The 24,671-nt window shown below is 40.9% G+C and overlaps 1 protein-coding gene across 1 annotated transcript in view; it reads right to left on the reverse strand.

Moving 5' to 3' along the window:
- Nucleotides 1-24,671, reverse strand: part of VWF (von Willebrand factor) — a 176,004-nt gene that overhangs the window by 48,038 nt on the left and 103,295 nt on the right. The window contains exons 28-34 of the mRNA XM_003820327.5: nucleotides 21,293-22,671; nucleotides 19,682-19,798; nucleotides 19,444-19,584; nucleotides 19,011-19,154; nucleotides 16,410-16,574; nucleotides 15,014-15,057; nucleotides 14,544-14,721 (exon numbers count right to left, since the gene is read on the reverse strand). Of these exons, the coding sequence (XP_003820375.3) occupies nucleotides 14,544-14,721; nucleotides 15,014-15,057; nucleotides 16,410-16,574; nucleotides 19,011-19,154; nucleotides 19,444-19,584; nucleotides 19,682-19,798; nucleotides 21,293-22,671 (2,168 nt within the window). The remainder of the gene's footprint in view (nucleotides 1-14,543; nucleotides 14,722-15,013; nucleotides 15,058-16,409; nucleotides 16,575-19,010; nucleotides 19,155-19,443; nucleotides 19,585-19,681; nucleotides 19,799-21,292; nucleotides 22,672-24,671) is intronic.

Here is a 24,671-nt window from a genome sequence, read left to right on the forward strand (position 1 = left end):
TGAATACATGCCCAAGAGCTGAGACATAGATTCGGTGGAGCAGGGAGGCCCCACTAACATCCCTCACTCATAGCCAAGCCTGAGCCAACCTCTCCCTATGGGGGTTACTGTCAAGCAGCACAACCACTGACAAATGATGGGTCTGGAAGCACCATCAGAGCTAAGCAGCCTCCCCAGAAGTTCTACTAAAAATCCCCTACGTTCTGAGCAGTCAGTCATTTCCAAGTGACACTACTGAATACTACTGGCTTACTAACATCCATGCTGCAAGTGATCCCCAACATGCAGCTGTTGATATTGGCACATCAAGGAGTCAGCCCAACTGCCATAAGGATGGAATAAATCACAAGGCAAAGAAATGGTCTTAGCTCACACAAGGCAAGTTAATGAGAATGGCTCTGCCCACCCTAAGATGAACTGTGACTGTGTAATGGGTACTTTACAGCCAGAGAAACTAGGGGTTGGTTTCTGTTTCACTTGCTTGCACTGTGACCTTGGATTAGTTACTCAACTTTACTGATCCTCTCCTATCTCCTCTGCATAATAGGCCTATAATCGATACCTTTTAGTATTCTTGTGAGAATTAGTTGCAATATAGATGAAATGCCTACCTAATAGTGCATGACTCACATGTGCATGTTTAACAAACAGATCTCCAAATCTTTATGAATAAGACACAAAATAAATTCAATAGTTTGTAAATTGCTGTATTGTAGGTATATTAAAACTTGAGGTCCTTCCATCTCCAGAATACCAAATTACCTCCCAACAAACCATCACATTATACTCCAGTTTAGTGATTAGTTTTAATGAGCCATATATATTAACACATTCCAATGTTCAGGACATAGAGAAAGTTAGGCCGAACCAATTAAAAATTAATACATTAGAGTTATATAACAAAATGTTACTGCACAGTTATAAAATATTATCACAGAGTAAAGCATATCACTCATAAATATCTCCTGAAATCACTTTATCTCATCTCTCTCCTTTTCTTCAACATCTTCTTACTCATTATCTTTCCAAGTGACAATGCAAATATTTGTGATTGAATATTATATTAAAACTTTTGGCTGATTGTCAAAATGTAATGATATCAGATACTAAAGTGAATTGTTAGCAAAACGCAAATGTTCAAAAAGACATCCAGGTAGCCAAAGTGGGCCCTAATACTTCAGCTATTAATATTGTCAAGTTGGCCGGGCGCGGTGGCTCACACCTGTAATCTCAGCACTTTGGAGGGCTGAGGCAGGCGGATCACAAGGTCAGGAGATCGAGACCATCCTGGCTAACATGGTGAAACCCCAACTCTACTAAAAATACAAAAAATTAGCCGGGCATGGTGGCGGGCACCTGTAGTCCCAGCTACTCGGGAGGCTGAGGCAGGAGACTGGCATGAACTCGGGAGGCAGAGCTTGCAGTGAGCCGAGACTCCGAGACTCCATCTCAGAAAAAAAAAAAAAAAAAATATATATATATATATATATGGTCAAGTCAAGGAGCCAGCCCCAACGGTCATGAGAATAAAATAAACCACAAGGCAAATAAATATGTAGGGAGATATATATCCTCTGAACACAATGAAGAACAATAAGAACAAATTAAATTACTATGAAGAAAGCATGCCTTCAGCATAACTAGAAAACAAGAAAATACCCAAATTTTATTTATTTTTATTTTTATTTTTTTTCCAAGAGAAGTGTCACTCTTGTCACCAAGGCTGGAGCGCAATGGCGCAATCTCGGCTCACTGCAACCTCCACCTCCCTGGGTTCAGGCGATTCTCCTGCCTCAGCCTCCCGAGTAGCTAGGATTACAGGCATGCGCCACCACACCTGGCTAACTTTTGTATTTTTAGTGGAGACAGAGTTTCACCATGTTGGCCAGGCTGGTCTCGAACTCCTGACCTCGTGATCTGCCTTGACCTCCCAAAGTGCTGGGATTACAGGCGTGAGCCACTGCCCCCAGCCAAAAACATCCAAACTTTAAAACAGCTGTAAATAAAGTAAAAGAGAAAAAACACCAAATCCCACCCAGCAAAAATCCCTCATCCTCTAACTGTTAGCCTTTGTCATGAGCAAGGACAATCCAAGGAAAACTGAAAAGAAGAGAGAAGAGAGTGGGCAGCAAGCCTAAAATTTCTCTATAACCACCACTACCACCAGAAAGAAAAGCCTATCCTAAGGGCAAAAATATTTTGAAGTATCCCAACAGACCAGAGCAGGTGCTAAAAACACACGCAATATTTGGTGACAACCTGAAAAGCATAGTTTCAAGGGGACTGGGAGCAAAAAGAAATGGAAAGGTGCTTGGAAAGTGACTGGAGACATAAAAATAAAGCAAACGGGAAAGTCAGGGTCCAGAAAAACCTGAAAAATCAGAGGCCACACAATCCTTCAGGATCCACATGTACACACATACACACACACACACACACACACACACACACACACACCACTAAGGAAATGACTTTTCTATACTAATAGAAAGGAAGGTCACTGAACCAGAAATCTTGTAAAACCCAAAATTCACAAAATGAACAGATTAAGCAAGTCCATAAAAGCTTCTTCAAAAGATCAGAAAATGAGAACCAACACTCCACATCTAATGAAAATTCCACAAAAAGGAAAAAACAAAAAACAAAATGTTATGACATAGAAGAAAACTATGAGACAATACTCAAACTGAATTAAATATACTCAAACATCTGCACAAATGAAAAGCACCTTGAATCAGAATTTCAAAAACTAAGAAGAGAAATGAACAAAGACAAGAATAAATAAAAATAGAACTCAGTGAACTTGGTGGGGGTGGGTAATAAAAGTGCAAAGTCAACTCTGAAATAAAGACTAAATTATAAGTACCCAAGGAAGATGACATCAAAATAAAAATTTAATAAAGAGCATCAGAGAAAAGCAAAAAAACCAATCAAGAGAATGAAAATGAGTTAATGAAGAAAGTATAAAGGGCAAAGAGACAGTAATGAAAATGTAAGACAGGAGAAAAAATGGAGTCTTAAAAGAGAAAACAAAACAATGGAACAGAACTAACACTTAAAGAATATAACTCATGAAAACATTCTGGAAATCAAAAAAGAACCAAAGCTATGTATGGGAGTCATGTGCCAGATGTCCGGAAAAATTAATCCAAAACAGTCAACTCTGAGACATATTACAGTACACTATTAGACTTCAAACATAAAGAAAAAATTTTCCAGGCCTTCAGGCAAAAAGATCAAATAATTTACAAGGACAAAAGAATTATATTGGTATCAGAATTTTCAAAAGCAATATACAAAGCAAGGCAACAATGGAGCAGCATTTTTCAGAAATTTAGTGAAAGAAAATGTGAATCAAGAATTCTGTATTCAGCCAAGGTGCCCTTCTAGCATCAATACTATAGAAAAATAGTTTTAAATACATAGGAATTAATGGAATTCTGTACCCATAAGCCCTTCTTAAGATATCTACTAGAGAGCCGGGCGCGGTGGCTCACGCCTGTAATCCCAGAACTTTGGGAGGCCGAGGCGGGTGGATCACGAGGTCAGGTGATGGAGACCATCCTGGCTAACACGGTGAAACCCCGTCTCTACCAAAAAAAAAAAAATACAAAAAATTAGCCGGGCGTGGTGGCGGGCACCTGTAGTCCCAGGTACTCGGGAGGCTGAGGCAGCAGAATGGCGTGAACCCAGGAGGCGGAGCTTGCAGTGAGCAGAGATCGCGCCTCTGCACTCCAGCCACAGAGCGAGACTCTGCCTCAAAAAAAAAAAAAAAAGAAATCTACTAGAGAACATTTCCTCCAACTAAGAGATGACTAGGAAATGTTAACAAAACAACTAAAGTGAGCATTTTTATTTATATAGTCATAGATCTAAAACTAAAACAAAGGAAGAATGGAAGACTAATGTGCAAATGTTATATGCTGTGACAGTAGAAATAATAGAACTCGACAATGGGAGGAGAGGGGAGGGAATAAGAAAAGTTAGAATAACCTCACTGATTGTTGGATAGCCACAGGTAGAAGTTAAAGAATGCTATTAAAAACTGAAAAACTGCTTAATGAATGCTTAGATTTAAAAATATGGGCCTGAAGGCATTTTAGAAAGGTATAACTTCAAAGGTAATGACAGGAACAAAAGCATAAACCTTCCTAGACACCTTAACATATCACCACATTTATAAATGAAAAATATATAACAAACAATTATAAAATATAATGATGAAAGAAGATCAAACACAAGATGGCAATAAATGAGAATGGGCTTAACTTGTCTACTAAAACAAAAAGGTTTTCAATTCGGCTCAAAGGCAAGACCCAACTATTGCTATGTAACTAAAATTCAGAAAGGCTAAAGTAAAGGGACAGACAAAGGATATCAAACAATAAGAAAACAGGGATGGAGATTTTGATATCAGACAAAGTAAAATTCTAGCCAAAAAAAGGATTAAATGTGACTAATAAGAGCATTCTGAACAGTATAATTCACAATGAAGCCATAACAGCTGTGAATATCTACGCACCAGACAACACAGCAACCATCTCCATAGAGCAAAAACTATAGGAGAAGCAAGGAGACATTGGTAGACAAACTAATAACAGGATACTTTTAGACATCCCTTTCAGAACCAGTTAGATAAAATGGGGAAAAGGTAAGTAAGACTATAGAAGACAAACATTAAAATCAAAATATGTAGTTCTCATGGAGGGGTGACAGGAAGACAGCGAGGGATCTCATACTCTACACCTGATAATAGAGAATACACCTTCACAAAAATTGATCATGTATTAGATCACGAAGAAAATAACAGTAACTTCCACAAAGTAGAACTATTACAGATACTCTCGTCAGAGTATAGTAAAATTAAAAATTTTTAAATTATTGTTTAAAAAGATCTTTACATTTGGAAATTTTTTAAATTTATGATATAAATCCTGGGTGAAAGGGACAATAAAAACAGATAGTACAGAATTTCTTTAGAAAATAATGATAATAAATATACTACATATCAGACTCATTGGGATACATATAAAGTGATCCTAGGAAAATTCATTACAGTAAACATTTCTGTCAATAAAAATAAAACAATGAAAATGAATGCAATTCCCAGTTCCAATTAAATAGAAAAGCACAAAAGGTAAACTAAAAGAAAATTCAAGGAAAGAAGTCATAAAATAGCAAGGATAAAAGCAGAAATCAATAAAGTAGAGAATATAAAAACAGTAAACATAATTAATAAATTGAAATCCTGATTTTTAAAAAAATCCAGAAAGACAAATCATGAGTTAATTTGATCAAGAAAAAAGATAATAGACATATATAAATTAACAAATGACAAAAGAAAATCACTATTTAAAAAGAATTTTTAATATTATAAAAGATTACTGTGAAAATTTTACTTGTACCCTAGAGTATATACAAACAATAAACAAAATTTTAGTTTAAAAAAAAGACTACTTTGAAGACCTCTATACAGTAAATGTGAAAATCTAGATGAAATGGATAAATTTCTAGGAAAATGGAGATTAACAAAATTAACTCCTGTAGATAAAAGACAAATCTTAAGCACACCAATTTACATGGAAGAATTAGAGTAAGTTAGTAGGAATTAAAGAAAGTTACTCCACCAAAAAAAAGAAACAAAAAACAAAATACCAACCCCAAATGATTTCACAAGGAAATTTTCCTAAACTTCCAAAGACCTGATAGCCTGATGCTCCATAAATTGTTCCAGAGTACTGAAAAGGAGAGAAAACTTCTTAAAGCTTTTAATGAAACCAGTTTTAACACCAATATCTACACCAGATCAAGACAGTATTCCCCCACCACAAAAAAAAACAAAAAACCTACAGGGTGGGAGACGGGGAAGATGGTGGAGTAAGAAGCACCAAATATCTGTCTCCCCACCTAGACAACAATAGCATTGGCAGAATCTGTCTCATGTAGTAAATGAACAGAAACTATCCCTGAGAAAGACCAGATGGTAGACTTACTGAAGAAAGACTTTAAAACAACTGTCTTAAAAATTATCAAAGAGCTAAAAGAAGATGTAGACAAAATCAAGAAAATGATGTATGAACCGAATGGAAATTTCAATAAAGAAACTGAAATCATAAAAAGGAACCAAAAAAGTTCTGGATATTATTGTAATCTTAGTTTGTGACTTCACTTTTTGTTTTCTACATGATTTAAGAGACTAATGCATTAAAATTTATATATGTCTATGTTTTTGAACACACAATGTATAAAGATGTAATTTTTATGACATCAATAACTGAAAGAGTGTGGGGATAGAGCTGTATAAGAGCAGAGTTTTGTCTGTTACCAAAGTTGAGCTGGTATAAATTCAAAGTACAGCGTTATAACTTTAGGATGTTAAATGTAATCCCCATGGTAGCCATAAAGAAAATAGTTATAGAATATACACAAGAGAAAGGAAACGGGAGTTAAAATGTTTCACTACAAAAAAAAAAAAAAATCAACCAAACACAAAGGATGACAACATGGATGAACCTTGAAGACATTATGCTAAGCAGAATAAGCCAGTCCCAATAGGAAAAATGCATAATTCCACTCAAAAGAGGTGTTTAGAGTAGTCTCATTCAGAGAAACAAAAAGCAAAATGGTTGTTGCCAGGGGCTGGAGGAAGGGGGAAATGGGGTATCATTGTCTAATGAATAAAGCATTTCAGTTTCACAAGATGAAAGAAGTTCTGGCAATGGATGGTGGTGATGGTTGCACAACAATGTGGATTTTCTTTCTCTCTTTTTTTTTTTTTTGAGACGGAGTCTCGCTCTGTTGCCCAGGCTGGAGTGCAATGGCGTGATCTCAGCTCACTGCAAGCTCCGCCTCCCAAGTTCACACCATTCTCCTGCCTCAGCCTCCCGAGTAGCTGGGACTACAGGCGCCTGCCACCACGCCCGGCTAATTTTTTGTATTTTTAGTAGAGACGGGGTTTCACCGTGTGTTAGCCAGGCTGGTCTCAATCTCCTGACCTCATGGTAATGTCACTGGATATATACTTAAAAATAGTTAAAAGGATAAATTTTATGTTATATGTATATTACTGAAAATTTAAATAAGTAGTGTTAAAATTGCAGACCAAAAGTACTTATGAATGTCAAAACCAATGTACTAAATAAAATATTACCAAACAGAATCCAACACCACATTATGAAAATAACAAAGCATAGCCAAGTGGGATCAACATTAGGAAATTCCTTCAAATAATATACCATATCAATATATTTAAAGAAAAAAAATCAAGAGATTATCTCCATAGATGCTGAAAAAGCCTTCACCAACACCAAAATTCCACAATCACTCTTGACAAAAAAACACTCAAAAATGAGAATTGAGGGATACTTTCATAATATGATAAAATACATGATAATGTGTGTGCACGTGTGTGTGTGCGTGTGTGTGTGCAAGATACTCCACTGCTATTCAACATTGTACTAAAAAGTTTATTAATGGAATTATGCAAGAGAAATTAATTGGAGGCACAAAAATTGACAAAAAAGAAAAACATTTCTATTTGCAAATGACACACCATCATACCCAGAAAACCCTAGAGAATCCATGATAAAACTAACTCAATAATAAAAGAATTCAGTAAAGCTATAGGATATGGAATTAACATATACAGATATATATATGTTATATATATTGATATCAATACCCTTTATATACACAAATAATAAGTAGTTAAAGAACATAATGGAGAAGAAAAAAGTCTCATTTACAATTGCAACAAGGAAGATTCAATACTTGGAATAAACTTAGCAAGAAATATGCAAAACCCAAATGAATACACCTGAAAACACTTCTAGAAGACAGACAAGTCAGCTTGAATAAGTGGACAAACTTGTTCTTGGATAGGATGATTTAACATCATAAAAATGCCAGTTCTCCCAAAGTTAATGTATAAATTTAATGCAATTCCAATAAAAATACCAACAAACTTTTTATGGAGGTAAACAAGTTGACACTAAAGTCTATACGGAAAAAACAAACATAAAAGAATAGCCAGGAAAACACTTTAGAATAAAGCTATGCGGAGGTACTAGTGCTACCAGACAATAAAACATACCATAAAGCCTTTAATGACAAAATATTAGAGGTATTTCCTCTAATTAAGACAGTGTGGTAATTAAGACAATGTGGTTTTGGTATATGAATAGCTTACAACAAGTGGAATCAGAAAAAAAGTTCAGAAATAAGCCCATGCACATATGAAAATTTGATTTATGATTATTATTAAGTCTTATCTCACATCACTGGGGCAAATATTAACATGTCAATAAATAGTACTGCAACCTATATCACAGATAATGAGCTAATAGTTCAAATATTTAACATAACGAATAAGATTAAAACCCAATGGAAAGTAGAAATAATGAACAAATTTAGGGAAGAAAATAGACATCCAGCTTCAAGAAGCCCAAAAGACTCCAACTAGAATGAATTTAAAGAAGTCCGCTACAAGATATATTATAATCAATTTGTCAAAAGTCAAAGACAAAAACAGAATTTTGAAAGCAGCAAGAGAAAAGCAACCTTTCATATAAAAGGGGGCCACGATGAGACTATTAACAAATTTCTCAGCAGAAACCTTGCAGGCCAGAAGGGAGATGGATGATCTATTCAAAAGAAAACAACGGGCAGCCAAGAATACTCTCTCTAGCAAAACTGTCTTTCAAAAATAGAGGGGAAATAAAGACTTTCTCATGTGCACAAAAGCTGAAAGAGTTCATCACCACTATACCTGCCTTATAAGAAATGCTAAAGGGAGTCCATCATGTTGAAATAAAAGAATGCTAGGCAGCAACATGAAAACATATGAAAGGTAAAACTCCTGGTAAAGGTAAATATATAAACAAATATAGAATATTTTAATACTATAATGACAATGTGTAAATCTTTGAATTCTGGTATAGTACTTAAAAGACAAAGTTATAAAAATAACTATCACTATAAAAATCAGTTAATGAATACACAACATTAAAAAATATAATTTGTGACATCAATAACATAAAGTGGGGGAGAGGCAGTAAAAGAGTAGAGTTTTTGTGTGCAATTGAAATTAAGTTGTTATAAGCTTAGAATAGACTGTTATAAGTATAGGCTGTTTTATGTAAGCTTCATGGTAACCACAAAGAAAATATCTATAGAAGATACACAAAAGGAAATGAGGAAGGAATCAAATCTCATCATTACCCAAAAAAATCAATGAAACACAAAGAAGGGCAGGAAGAGTAGAAAAGAGGGACAAAAAAGCTACAAGACTGACTGAAAATAATTACCAAAATGGCAACAGTAAGTCCTTCCCTATCCATAGCTAAAGTATAAATAAAATAAACTCTCCAATCAAAAGCTATGAAGTGGCTGAAATGAATTTTTAAAAATAAAATAAAACAGCCAGGTGTGGTGGCTCATGTCTGTGATCCCAGCACTTTAGGAGGCTGAGGTAGGCAGATCATGAGAGATCAGGAGATCGAGACCATCCTGGCTAACATGGTGAAAGCCCGTCTCTACTAAAAATACAAAAAATTAGCCAGGCATGGTGGCACGTGCTTGTAGTTCCAGCTACTTAGGAGGCTGAGGGAGGAGAATCACTTGAACTCAGGAGGCAGAGGTTGCAGTGAGCTGAGATCGAGTCATTGCACTCCAGCCTGGGCAACAGAGCAAGACTCCATCTAAATAAATTAAGTAAATAAATAAATAAAATATAAAACAAGATCCAACTATGTGCTGTCTACAAGAGAGAGACTCACTTTAGATTTAAGAATGCACATAGGTTTAAAGTGAGAAGATGGAAAAAGATATTTCATGCCAATGTTAACTAAAAGACAGCACAGGTAACCATACTTAGACAATTAAACTTCAAGTCAAAGATGGTTACAAGAGACAAAAAAACGGACATTATATAGTGATAAATGCATCAATTCACCAGGAAGATATAATTATAAGTACATTGCATCCAACATTAAAGCACACAAATATAAGAAGCAAATATTGACAGAAGTGATGATAAATATAGAACAACATAATAGTGAGAGATTTTAATATCTCACTTTCAATAATGGATAAAAAATCCAGACAGAAGATCAATAAGGAAACAGAGAACTCAAATAACACTATGGCCCAAGTGGACCTATCAAACAAATACAGAACATTCTACCCAACAACAGCAAATTATACATTCTTCTCAAACACACATAGAACAGTCTCCAGAATAGTTCACATGCTAGCCCACGAAACAAATCTTAACAAATTTAAGGAGACTAAAATCATACCAAGTATCTTTTCTGACAACAGAATAAAATGAGACATTGCTAATAGAAATAATTTCAGAAAGTTCTCAAATATGTGGAAATTAAAAAACACTCTTGAACAACCAATGGGTCAAAGAAGAAATCAAAAGAAAAATCAGAAAATATTTTGAGAAAAACAAAAACTAAAGTACAACATAGCAAAGCTTATGGGAAACAGCAAAAGCAATAAAAGGAAAGTTTACAGCAGTAAATGTCTACAGTAAGAAAGATCTCAAACAAATAACCTAATTTTACAATGTAAGGAACTAGAAAATGAATAAACTAAGCCGTAAGTTAGTAGAAGGAAGGAAATAATAAAGATTTGAGGAAAAATAAATGAAATATAGAATACAAAATATCAATAAAACTTAGAATTGGTTTTTTAAAGGTCAACAAAATTAACAAACCTTTAGCTAGATTAACCAAGACAAAAAGAGAAGACTCAAATAAATAAAATCAGAAATAGAAGAGCTTACATTACAATTGATAGCGCAGAAATAAAAAGGTTAGTAAGAGACTACTATGAACAACTACACACTAACAAATTGGATAACCTAAAGAAATGAATAAATCCCTGAAACATACAACCTACCAAGCCTGAATGATGAATAAACAGAAAATCTGAACAGCCCCATCATTAGTAAGGAGATCAAATTAGTAATCATAATCTCTCAACAAATAAGAGCTCAGATGCTTTCACTGGATAATTCTACCAAAGATTTAAAGAAGAATTAATGCCAATCTTTCTCACACTCTTCCAAAACACTGAAGTGGGAAACCTACTTTATGAAGCCAGAATTACCCTGATACCAAAGCCAAAGACTTTACATTTAAAAAAAACTACAAGTCAATATTCCTGATGAACACAGATGCAAAAATTCTCAACAAAATGAAAGCAAACTGAATTAAACAGCACAATCAAAGGATAATACACTCTGACAGAGTGGGATTTATCCCTCAGATAGGAGAATGGCTCAACGTCTAAAAATCAATAAAGGTGATACACAGCATTACCAGAACAAAGGATAAAAATCATACTATCATGTCAATAGATACAGATAAAGCATTTGTCAATATTCAAACACCATTTCATGATTAAAACATTCAACAAACTAAGAATAGAAGGAAATTACCTCAACAAAATAAAGGCCATTAATGAAAATACCACAGCTAACATCACACCGAATAGTGCAAAACTAAAAGCTTTTCCTCTAATCAGGAAGACGGCAAGGATGCCCACTCTCACCACTTCTATTCAACATAGTACGAGAAGTCTTAGCTAGAGCAATGAATCAAGAAGATATGAACATCACCCAAATCAAAAAAGAAGTAAAATTATCTCCATTTGCAGATGACATGATCATATGCATAGAAAACTCTAAAGATTTCACCAAAAATTTGTTAGCAAATTCAGTGAAGTTGAAACAAATTCAGTTGCAGAATACAAAATCAACATACGAAACCATTTGTTTCAATACACTAACAATGACCTGTCCACATGAAAAAGAATGAAATTGGACCCTTATATCATACACAAAGTCAACCCAAAATCAAACTTAAACACTGATATGTAAAACCTGAAATTATAAAACTCCTAAAAGAAAACACAAGAACTTTGCAACATTGGTCTTGGCGACGATTTCTTGGATATCGTTGCCAAAAACAAGGCAACAAAAGCAAAAATAGACAAGTGGGACTACATCAAACCAAAAAGCTTCTGTGCAGCCAAAGAAACAATCAACAGAATAAAAAGGCAGCCTACAGAATGGAAGAAAATATTTGCAAACCGTACATTTGATAAAGGGTTAATATCCAAAATATATTAGGAACTCATACAACTCAATAGCAAAAAAAAAAAAGGAAATAACCCAATTTAAAAATGAGCAAAGGACTTGAAAAGACATTCATCCAAAGAGACATCCAAAAACTCAATTATATGAAAAAATATCCAACATTACTGATCATCAGGGAAATGCAAATCAAAACCATAATGAGGTATCACCTCATACGTGCTAGAATGGCCATTATCAAACACACACACACACACACACACACACACACACACACACACACACCAGGAAATACCAAATGTTAACAAGAATGTGAAGAAATTGAAACCCTTGTGCATTGATAGTAGGAATGTAAAGTGGTGTCGCCACTACAGAAAACAGTAAGAAGGTTCCTCAAAAAATTAAAACTGGTATTAGCATATGACCCAGTAATCCCACTTCTGGGTATTCATCCAAAAGCATTGAAATCGGGATCTCAAAAAGGTACTCATACACTTCCACATTCACTGCAACATTATTCACAATAGCCAAGAGTTAGAAATAATCCAAATGCACATCAGTGGACAAATGGATAAAGAAAATGTGGTATATACATGCAATGGAATACTATTCAGTCTTCAGAAAGAAGGAAATCCTTTCATATGCCACAACACAGATGAACTTGGAGGACATTAAGCTAAGTGAAATGAGCCAGTCACAGAAGGATAACTACTGCATGAATCCACTTATAGGAGGTATCTAAAATCGTCAAATTCATAGAAGCAAAAAGCAGAATGGTGGTTGCGGGGGCTAGAGGAAGGGGAAAATGGGAAGTTGCTGTTCAATGGGCATAGTTTCAGTCACACAAAACAAAAACTTCTAGAGATCTGCTGTACAACAACTTGCAAATAGCTAACAATATTGTATTGTACACTGGAAAATTTATTAATAGGGTAGATCTCATGTGTTTCTTATCACAACTCTTCTAATGGGAAAATGGGGAAAGGCATGAGCAGAAAATTCACAAAATTAGACCAAAAAATGGCAATTAAACATATGAAAAAATGTTTAACCTCACTCATCATTAGATAAATGAATTTCAAGTACACTGAGATACTATTTCTTTCCTGAAAAGTAAGAAATTTGCAAAAAAATAAATAAAAACTGTAACAACACACTCAGCAAGGCCGTGGAGAAGCATGCACTCTCATACCTCGCTGATCGAAAACCAAACTGATGGACATTCCAGTTTTGCACAACCACATCTCACCTGTTAGAGGAGAATCTGGGAATGTCTAAGGGGAACTTCATATGCACTTATCTTTTGACCCAAGAATCTCACTTCTAGGAATCTACCCTGAAGACACACCTCCAACCATATGAAAATTCGTATGTTCAGGTTTACTCATTGCAGCATTGCTTGTCATTACAAAACACTGGAAACAGCCTAAATACACATCCATAGAAGAACAGTTGGGTAACCTATGGTACACAGTGAAGTATTAGGAAGCTCTCTTTGAAATGACATCGAGTAATTTCCAGGATATGCTTTTAATCACAAAAGGCAAAGCTCTTTGTACAGAGGAAAGCTGACTATACCCTCCTTCCCAGAGGCAGTCAGCCCAAATTGGAACTGGGAGGTGTTTTAACTCTAATCAAATTCAAAGTTTTGATTATTACACAAGAGTGGGTATCTAGTTATCAACTGAGACTTTGTCTTCTGACAAAGTAACTATAGAATTCTTTATGAATAAACAGAAGAAACCTAAAGTCTGGTGGAGTTTTCACCTAGACCAAGAGGGAAATTTATCTCACTAAATAAATTCTAAAGGGGGAATGAGCTATAACATACAGTTTTGATTGCATCCCACCAGTTATGCCTGTTCAGCATAAAGGTTACAATCCACTGCTGAGTCATGGTCACCATAAGCAGTCACTGCTCCCAAACATGAGACAGAAGGCTAACCCAGCCCATGGATGACATGCTCTCCACAAGTGTACATGAGATGGACTTTAAATATTTCCTCCTCTTAATCCAGGCCGCCTTGGTGATGTACTGTTGCTATAGGTGTGGTTGGAGAGTTTTCTGGAAGCATCTCTCTCACTGCTATACTTCCACTGCTATACCCTGAATACATAGATTCCTAAAGGTTGACTTGCCAACAGCCAAGCTGAGCATTGACCTCAGAAAAGCAATTCTTCCTTCCAGTTATGCATAACCTGGGGAAGTGCCTTCCAAAGACAGAGAAAGAGGGCGGTGATCCCTGAGACTGGCTGCATGCATGTCCAAAGAGCACAGGAGGAAAGGAAGGTGAGTGAAGGTAGCACTCACTGTGCATGTGGTGATGAGGGAAAGGGTACTTCTGGGCTGGTGGGTGCCTGCTCTACTTTTCTGCACAGCCAAGCTAAAAGCACTGCCCCTTTGATGCTGCCCTGGCTGGAGAAGCAAAGGACTCACAGGGGCAGGTCCAGCGGCAGCCACAGGTCTCTTCCACTTTAACAGGGGACTGGCTGTTAGGGCATGAAGGCCTCAGCCCCCGGTCACAGTTGACCCGATGACTCTTCAGCAAGGTCTGGCCATCTGGCTGGCAAGTCACGGTGTGGCACTGGTCTGGCAAGGTCCAGACATCCCCAGGCTGCAGAAGAAAACAGCAGATTCAGGCAGGGAATAAGATGAGGTACTCCAACTCTAAGCCCATCTGCCAGACAACTGACCCCTAGAATTGAACACAGGCCTACACAGCAAGGAGGCCTCCTGTATATGAGACAGGAAGCAAAACACAAGATGTACAGATGGACCCGCAAAAACAAGATAATAGTAAGAGGAAGCACCGGACTAAGACCAAAGGAGGAAAAATTAACCAGTGGGAACAAGAGCCCCAAACACATCTCTAATCTTTCTTTCAAAGTCAACAGAAACGAACTTACCCTCTTCTCATTCCCATCCTCGTCCATGCAAATCCTAACAAATCCTGCAACAGACACAAATAAGACCTTAGTTCCCATCTTTCACCCAGAAATTCTGAACCATTCACACTGTCTGCTTAAGCAACCTGGTCTAGTTTTTGAAGTCAACTCAACTCTGAAAAGAATCTGAACAAGGTTAACAGTGGAGACATAGGGACATGAGGCTGAGGTGGTCATCCTGTGGTTCTTCAGACATGCTCTGCGGTTGTTAATAATTATGATGCCAACAACAGCGATAATATGGCAATAACTACAGCTTACGCTGTCATTATGTTGGTTCACATGTAGATCACGCCAGGAATGGGGAAGGTGGGGAGATGAAGCAAGATCCTGGAAACCTGAAAGAGATCTACTTGAAGATTCCTACCAGGAGAGCTGCCATCTCTCTGTACAGCTAATGTTATTAGCTATTAAGTCAAAACTTGCATAGAGTTATTGCCCTTTAAGGGAAAACTCGTATTGACTTATTCCCCTGAAGGACAGTAGCTTTATGCAGGTTTTGACTTACATCTAGTAACGGGAAAATATACAAACCCAGGCCCCCCCCACAAAAAAAGCGTGTGTGTGTGTGTGTGTGTGTGTGTATTTTTTTTTTTGAGACGGAGTCTCACCCTGTTGCCCAGGCTGGAGTGCAGTGGCATGCTCTCGGCTCACTGCAAGCTCCGCCTCCCGGGTTCACGCCATTCTCCTGCCTCAGCCTCCCAAGTAGCTGGTACTACAGGCGCCCGCCACCACGCCCGGCTAATTTTTTGTATTTTTAGTAGAGACAGGGTTTCACTGTGTTAGCCAAGATGGTCTCGATCTCCTGACCTCGTGATCCGCCCGCCTCGGCCTCCCAAAGTGCTGGGATTACAGACGTGAGCCACTGCGCCTGGCCAAAAGCATATTTTTTAAGTTTCTAACCTAAAATCAACTTAAACTATGGTACTCTGATATGAGTCTCCGTGTTATTGTATTTCTAAAGCCCTTTATACCCATGTTGAGAGTTAGTCTAGGCCCATGGGGAAGAAGACTATATCTACGGAACGCTGGGGTTCCTTGCTTATGTCTTCTGATTCTTTTGTCCAAGATCCCTCTAACACAAATAAGCTTAGGCTCCCTCTGCCAAGTTCACATGGACAATTAGAGTGGAAATAGGACCATACACAGAAAGCTTTCTGCTGGCCCCATGGGGGCTTGTGGTATACACCTCCCATGAACAGAAACTTAAAGGTCCTGGTCTATATAATAATCTTCATTCAAGGCCAAATCTTATGCATGGGCACCCTGGGGTCTCTTGAATAGTATTTTTGTTTCTTTGGCGGGTTTGTTTTGGAACTTTTTTTGAGGGAAGTAAGAAAGGTATTATAAGACTCACCAGAGCACAGTTTGTGGAGGAAGGAATTGCCCAAGGTGACCATGGTAGGGAGGTCTTCGATTCGCTGGAGCTTCACCACGTTGGAGTCGCCTGCTGGGCCGGCCAAGATCCGTAGCTGGGCTGCATCGTAGCGATCTCCAATTCCAATAGGGAACACTGTCACTCCTAGAGTTAGCAAAGAGACAAGAAAGGATCTCTGGGCAAGAAGGCTCAAAATGGACTGGCCTGACGTTATATCCAGCATCTGAATACAGCCTCATGTTTTCCAGGCTGGTCACATACACCAGCCCTATGAGGAAGATGTTCAGTCAACAGATATTAATGAGCTGCTACTCTGTGTCAGGTACTATTGTAAGCAATAGGGGTATAGCCGTGAACCAAGCACATAAAGTCCCTCCCTGTCCCCCGTCCTCATGGAGAGATAGACAACAAACACACAAAGTAAATATATAGAATTTCAGATGTGGATAAATGCTTAGGAAAAAAACAAAATGAGATAAGGGGGATGAGAATGCCCAGGGCTGAGGTGTGGGTTATCGTTGCATATATGGCAGTTGGAGAAGCATTTGGTGAAAAGATGGCATCTGAGCAGAAACCTGATGTAAGGATGGAAGGAGCCAAGAGGATGTCTGAGGGAGGGACATCCCAAGCAGAGAGAAGAGTGAGTGCAAAGGCCCTAGAGCAGAAATGTGACTGCATGCTCCCGGGGGCTGGGGAGAGAGGGACAAGCAAGAGAGGGAAAGGGCGTGGATCAGGCAATGCTCCATTGGCCACAGTAAGGGCTCACCATGTTCTGTGAATGAAACAAAGCCAGCCAAGACTACAGAGCAGAGGGACAGGAGCTGATTTTGATATTAAAGGGCCACTGCAGCTGCTGTGCTGAGAATGATCTGCAGGGGACAAAGGTGGAAGCTGGGGTTCCAGTTAGACAGCTATTTCAATAGTCCAGGTGAGAGATGATGGGGACTCGGATTGAGGTGACCCTAGTGGACATGGTGTGGGGAGGTGTGACTCTCAAAGTATTTTGAAGATGGAGCTATAGCTTGTTCGTGGCTTGCATGGAGGTATCAGGGAAAAGGAAGAAGAAGCAAGGATGCTGAGCTTTTTGAACTGAACAACTGGAAGGTTGGAATTGCCATTTTCTAAGATAAGAAAGACGGATGTGAAAATCAGTTTAGTTTTGCCTATTAGAGCATGCAAACTGAGTTGAGGTGAGGCTGGAGATACGAATTTCAAAGTCAGAGATGTATAAATGTATTTAGACCCATGACACTGAACTAGACCACCAAGGGGGTATATGTAAGAAGAGAAGAGAAAATATCACAGGGCTGAGCCCAGAGAATGTGCATGCTCATTTACACATGAGAAACCGAGGCTTTGGACGGTCAAATGACTTGCTCTGGATCATATCTGCTTCAAGACCACAACTGCTTTCATTCCCAGTGAAAATCTTTCTTTGGATTCTTGATACTGAAGGAGAAAAAATCTCCATCCTGAAATTCCTCAATTCAGCTCTCCAGAAAGTTCTAGGAATTTGCAATGTGCTTCAGGTTGGAACGGATTTTCTATTAGCAGCTTTTCAGCTCTTGTAAGTTCGTTATATTATCCAAATATATATCCTTTCCCTTTTAGTGTCCTTTACCCTAAAATCATAGATTTCATAAACATGTCACATTCATTCACTCAACAAACGTTAAATGGTCACCTATTTTGTGCATCATACACAGATGATACAAAAATAAGCAAGATCTTCCCTTGCCTTCAAAGAACTCCCAGTTTTTTGCAAGGAATAGATATGTTACAAATACAATACAATACAATACGATTTGCACATTTTGAGTAGCTCATATGTGACATAGAGAACGGAGCAAATAACTTCCTCAGGAAGAACATCAGGAAGACAGCGGAGAAAAGACAGAGTTCTGACAGCACTCCTAGGCAGAGTTCTGAAAGATGAACAGTTCTCCAGGTGGCCACGAGGGGACTCAATGTCACTCCACTCACCCAGACCTCCTTCAGCTGGGAGGTGGTCCCTAGACTCTACCACCTGTCCCAGCTCACATCCTGTTGATATTAAGAACATGATAAGCACATGTTCTTATGGAGCACAAGGCTGGACATCTGGATCCTTCCCTTTCCTACAGCATGATCCTTTGTCTCTCATCCATCAACCCTGCCAAGCCCATTACCTGGTACCAGGAAAGGACTCTAAATACATGAAAGTCCGCATTGGTTCTCAAGGCCCTACAACGAATCACTCTGGCCTCAGACATGACATTTTAGTAAGGGACCACGAATCCTACTTTAGAAAGAAAGGGCATAGAGGTATGATCACTCCTGGACACAAAGGGAAAATGTGCAGAAATTAAAGGTTATAATTAGTTATAAAGATATAGGATCAACACACACTTTTTATTGTTTGGTTTCCTAATCACATCGTGGTTGGATAATTTCCTGCTGTTTGAAACCAGGACAGAGGTTGGTATTGAGCATATTTAATATCAGCCACAACATCCAAAAGTAACCCCAGCCCACTTTTAATCCTCTATCATTTCTGAAGTCTCGCTCTCCTGAATTGAGGACTGTACACCAGATTCTTACTGTTGGACCTGGCGGCATCAGCTGCTGCACCCACTGAATCCACAGAGACGTCCGTGACCAGGATGACCACCGCCTTCGAGGCTCCCGGCCTGGCACCATGCATTTCTGAAGTCAAGTATCGCACAGCAAAGCCCAAGGCATCCCCTGAGGATGGAGAACAGATCACGCCAAGTCAGTACTGACTGCGGCTGGACACCCTGTCTTAATGGTAATGGTGGATCCTTAAGTCACTTAAAAGCTGAATCATTCAGAGACTCCAAGGAACACCCAGTTGAGATCTGGAGAGACGTGGAAGAGCATCTAGCCCCTCACTTCCCAGGAGAAGAAACTAAGGCCAAGGAGCAAAGTGACTGGCCGAGGTCACACAGTCACTTATGCCAAAAATAAGAACCAGAATGCAGCTTCTGCATCCAGCCTGTGGCACCAACGTTACCAATTTGGCTGGGGCCTCCCTCCCGCTGCATGACGTCCACAAGGCTCAGCAAATGGGCTTTCTCCGGGACCACGTTCCATGGCACGTCAATGGTGGTGATGCTTCCATACTGCAGCACTGACACCTGAGTGAGACGAGGCCCTAAACGGAACGAGAAAATGCGGATTATTTTGAATCAAGTAGAGCCACAAAAAGAGCCTCTTCGTCACCTGCTGCTTCAGGTGCCTCGCTCACCCACCTATATTGGCTTTTGAAATGAAAGCCTTGGCGAAACTCTTCATTTCATCAAAATAAGAAGCTGGGAAACTGGAGGAGCCATCCAGGAGAAGGATCACGTCCAGGGGCTGGCTGCAGTCTGCAAAGACAACCAGGAAGGTGAGCACACAGGTGCCAGCAGGGACACTGGCCGCCAGGCCTACAACCTGACATCCAATAGGATCTGCAGGGCGTGCTGACCACGTGGCACCACCAAGGGGGGCGGGGTGTGCCTTCGTGAGTACAAGGGCAATGTGGGCCAGGGAGGAGGGGATGGGGAGATGGAGTTCCTGGGTCCGGACTACCTCAGATTTAGAGACACTGAGAAGACTCCAATTCTACCCAAAGGAAGTTTAAATGTCTACAAATAAAAGCAGCAGGCATAGGCTTCCTCGGTAAGAAGGGGCCGCCACTCTTCTAGAAATGAGTAAAATACTGGCCTGGCAATACAAGGAGACTGCAAAAGGACATGGAGCGGCAGCCCGTCCCTGGACAATGAGCTGCTGTGTCCTCAGATCTTGCAGGGCAGGTGAACGTACTGTGATTCTTCCAGCTATAAATGCCTAGTGCTCCTGTTAGTGTCTGAGCACATCTGAGATTTGATGAAATGATGTAATTGTTGTTTTCCTCAGCAGAAATATTACAAGAATTTAAATAAATCTATGGCCGTGAATAAAAACAAAAACAAAGAAACAAAAGTACTGACAAGTGTGTGACTCAAAAGATACTAAAAGAAGGCTTATTATTCTGGGATGGTCCCAAACACACCGAATAAAGATGTTCAGGAACTAGGAATGGATTAGACGCCAGTGTCAGTAAAAGGTAGTAATAACAGCAGTGGGAGCAAGCATTTTTTTTTGAGCACTTGTCATGTGCCAGATACTATTTTAAGCAAGTAGGTGCTATTATTATCCCCATTTTATAGATGAGGACACACAAAGATGTGTATCCTTTGTATAGATGATATACAAAAAGGTTAAGTATTTGCCTCATCCTTTGTATAGACGATATACAAAGAGGTTAAGTATTTGCCCAAAATTACCCAGCTAGCAAGTGGCAGAGATAAGATTCAAACTAAGGCAGTCTGACTCCAGTGTCTGAAGACTGCACCTGCTACCTGGCACCTGACATCCTGGTCTTGCCCTGAAGAATGTCAGCTACTCGGAATAATTTCACCCACCCAGTGTGGTCAAAACGAAGCTTATCATCACCACCTTTAACAGAGGTTACCTTGAAGGTGGAGGGTGGAATTCGGTGGGGAAGAGGCTGTGTGATAAAGTAAGACTTGCATTTTTTTTTTTTTTTTACTCCTTATTGGCACTGTTTAAATGTTAACAATAGGCTTCCATTACCTTTGAATGTACAGAAGCACACACAATAAGAAAAGATCTTCCCCTGAAAAAGGATCACAGTTTGTCTCCCTGCCAGGGAAGTGAGGAAACACAGGCCCTTTGAAGGCCAGTTTCAACCAAGGCCACACAGACCAGGGAAGCCAGGATTAGAACCCGAGTCGTATCTTGGCAGATGCATGTAGCACCAAGGCCAGGCCAGCCCTCGCCCAGCCCTCCCACCTGCACACAAGGTGCCAGCATACCAGATGCAGGGGAGAGGGTGGGGATCTGCAGCCCCTCTCCGGAGCAGCACCTCTGCAGCACCAGGTCAGGAGCCTCTCGGGGGAGCGTCTCAAAGTCCTGGATGAGGATGGGGGCATTGGGCCAGCCAATCCTCTCCAGCTCCTGCACGTTGGCATTAGGGCCCACTCCAATGGGCACCACCTGGATGTCTCCAGGCAGCCTCTTGATCTCATCAGAGGCAGGATTTCCAGTGACCATGTAGACCAGGTTGGGCGCCTGCTCCCGGTCACCCTGGCTGACCAAGAAGCTGTGGTCGGAGAGGTACCGCAGGGCCAGCCCAGTGTTGGTCCTGTTGCCGCCCTGGTAGCGGATCTCTCGCACCCGCTGCAGGATGTCCCCTTTGGACTGTGCCTCGCTGAAGGGGTACTCCACGGTCACCATGTAGGAGTACTGCAGCACCGTGACGTGGATGCTGTCCTGGCCCACATCCATCCGCTGAATCACCTCCTCCATGAACTCCTTGCTCCTGTTGAAGTCGGCTTCACCAATTTTGTCCGATCCTTCCAGGACGAACGCCACATCCAGAACCATGGAGTTCCTCTTGGGCCCCAGGGTCGAAAGCCCCAAGAGCCCCAGGCCCACAGTGACTTGTGCCACGTGGGGGGGCAGAGTAGGAGGAGGGGCTTCAGGGGCAAGGTCACAGAGGTAGCTAACAATCTCGTCCCTTTGCTGCTCCAGCTCATCCACACCGCTCAGCACGAAGGCCTTGTTCTCAGGGGCCTGCTTCTCGATGAGGCGGATCTGCTTGAGGTTGGCATGGGGCCCAATGCCCACCGGGATCACGATGACCTTCTTCTTCTTCAGGCCCTGGACGTAGCGGACAAAGTTCCGGGACATCCGTTGGGGCTCCTGGCTGGCCATCAGGAGCAGGGCGATGCGGGAGGCTTCAGGGCGGTCGATCTTGCTGAAAATTTGGAACAGTGTGTATTTCAAGACCTCGCTGGTGGAGGCCACCTGGCTGCCCGCATACTTCACCTGGCTGGCAATGCGCCGCAGCTCTGACGGTCGCTTCCGGTCCTTGAGCCCGATGTAGGCGTGGGAGCCGTCGTGGTACTCCACCACGGCCACGCGGACCCACTTCTGGGAGATGCGCAGCCGCTCCATCATGTCCACCACAAAGGCCTTCAGCACTTCAAACTCAGCCTCGGACAGCCTGGAGGAGCCATCCAGCAGGAAGACCAGGTCCAGTAGCCTGCTGCAGTAGAAATCATGCAACGGCGGTTCCGAGATGTCCTCCACATACGGAGTGGTGGGGCTCACCGGGGCATCTGTGGGAGGCACCACCAGGCCTCCCGGCTCCTGGCAGGCTTCACAGGTGAGGTTGACACCATCACAGTGGCTGCAGAAAAGAGCGAAGAAATTAAAATGGTTCAGGAAGAACCTGTGGACACTTCTGAGCCCTACAGTGTACAACCACTTCCATATTTCCACAGAATCTCCTCTGTTCCACCTGAACTTGAGATCCCATGGACCATTCCACATCCAAGTGAGATGTTATTGTTTAACATCTGTCCCCAAATAGCATGCCCCCCGCCTTCAAAACACACACATAGCCGACTTCCTTTGATTCTAGAAACCAAAGCTTTAGCCCATCCTAGGACATGAAAAAATATACTCGTTGTTCTAGGCCATCCACACAGCCACTCAAAGCTGATTTCTTTTCAACCTACATCTTTAGCAACATGAATACTTAATTATAATCCAAGCCTTCTTACAAGTGTCTCCAAGAACAAATGTTACTAAAATGTAGATGCTAACCTGTGCTTGTACATGTTCTGTTGAAGATAAATGCTTTACAGTACATATTCTAACAGAACGTAAATTGCATGAGTTTTAAAACATGTTTGATATGTTGGGCCCTAACGAAGAGAGAAAAAATTGGAGCAAAAACATTGTGGAAAGATGAATAAAGATTCAAAACCCCAGCTTTATCTAGCAGAACAAATTATTTGGGAGTAGCAGACAGGGGTCGCCATGGTGTCAGGCCTAGGAAAAGACATTCACTCATTCCTCCAGCAGACATAGGGTGAGCACCTCTCATGTGCCAGGTACTGGCCAGGCTCTGTGCCCAGCCCCAAGCACACACCACAAGTCTGTAGTAGAGCAGTGGCCCCCCACACACAAATTCCTACACTACCATGCCAAATTTTCAGGCTCTGCTGGTAACATCACCTTTTTGCCAGTGTCCCGGAAAGTGGCACGGCCTGCCAGCCCACAGGTGAAATCAAGTGGCCATGTGGTGGAGACCAATATGGGCCAGGACCATCTCCTCTTTGGACTCTCAGCCTTGGAGGCACCTGGCCTTCAGCACTCCCAGTAAAGCTGACAAGGCGGCAGCGCCCTGAGCCTGGGAAGTGTCCCCCTGTGGCTTGATACCAGGTGATGCCACCAGCCTGCTGTGGGACTTCTGTCCACACACTGCTTGCAGCTTCAGCGTGCACCGTGGCAGCTGCCCCTGCCCGTGTGCCAGCAAAGGAGGTGGGGAGAGGGCTCAAAGCTCTCATGCCCTTTTGACACAGAACCCCAAGCCAGCATCAGAATCACCCAATCCTTTGCTCCCTACAGTCCCTGTTTCAGCATAAAGAGTGTGCGCAGGTAGAGTCTTACTAGGAAGTTAATTCCTCCTTCCAGTGATCCACGAGATTTATTGCTTCAATCCTTGGTTAACAGTGCATGACTGACATACTTTCTAGTTTCCTGTGTTTGCTAGAAAACTCACCCCAGACAGTGTTCATTCTTGTTTGTACAGATGGCGGCGGCAGGATCTGACTCTGGCAGCTGTGACCATAGCCCCTCCCCAGCGAATTTACGTTCTCAAGTTTAAGCTCCCAGAAGACTTGATTAGTGTCAGGGAGTGGTGTTGAATAGATCTGGATTTTAATAAATGTTCCCAACTTATGAGCAGGACTTCAGAGGGCTCAGAGCTCACCCTGAGGACTCCTTCTCACCTCCCCAAAGGCCAGTTTCCCAGAGGCAAGTCCAGTGAGAAGCCAGGGTGAGAGCAACGAGCACCTTCCCTCCCCATTATGACAGCCACACCCTGCCACCTTGACTATGGCCCCCACGACGTTCATGTTACCTGAGGGCCCTGGGTTCCATCTCACTTTCCTCTCCTGAGTCCCCACCTCCAGTATATGGACACCTGTGCTCAGACTAGTCATGACCTACAAGGACAATAAGTGACCATATCCCCACCTTCAGTGAGAAAAGCAAAAACCTGTTAGGACTTAAAAACCTATTAAGAGCAAAAACACTGTGGAGGAATATATGTGGAGGAAGCAGTCTAGTCCATCCCTAAAGAAAAAGAAGCAAACCCTAGGAACAAACAAAACAATAAAC

Source organism: Pan paniscus, chromosome 10, assembly GCF_029289425.2.
Source record: "Pan paniscus chromosome 10, NHGRI_mPanPan1-v2.0_pri, whole genome shotgun sequence".
NCBI classification, from domain to species: Eukaryota; Metazoa; Chordata; class Mammalia; order Primates; family Hominidae; genus Pan; species Pan paniscus.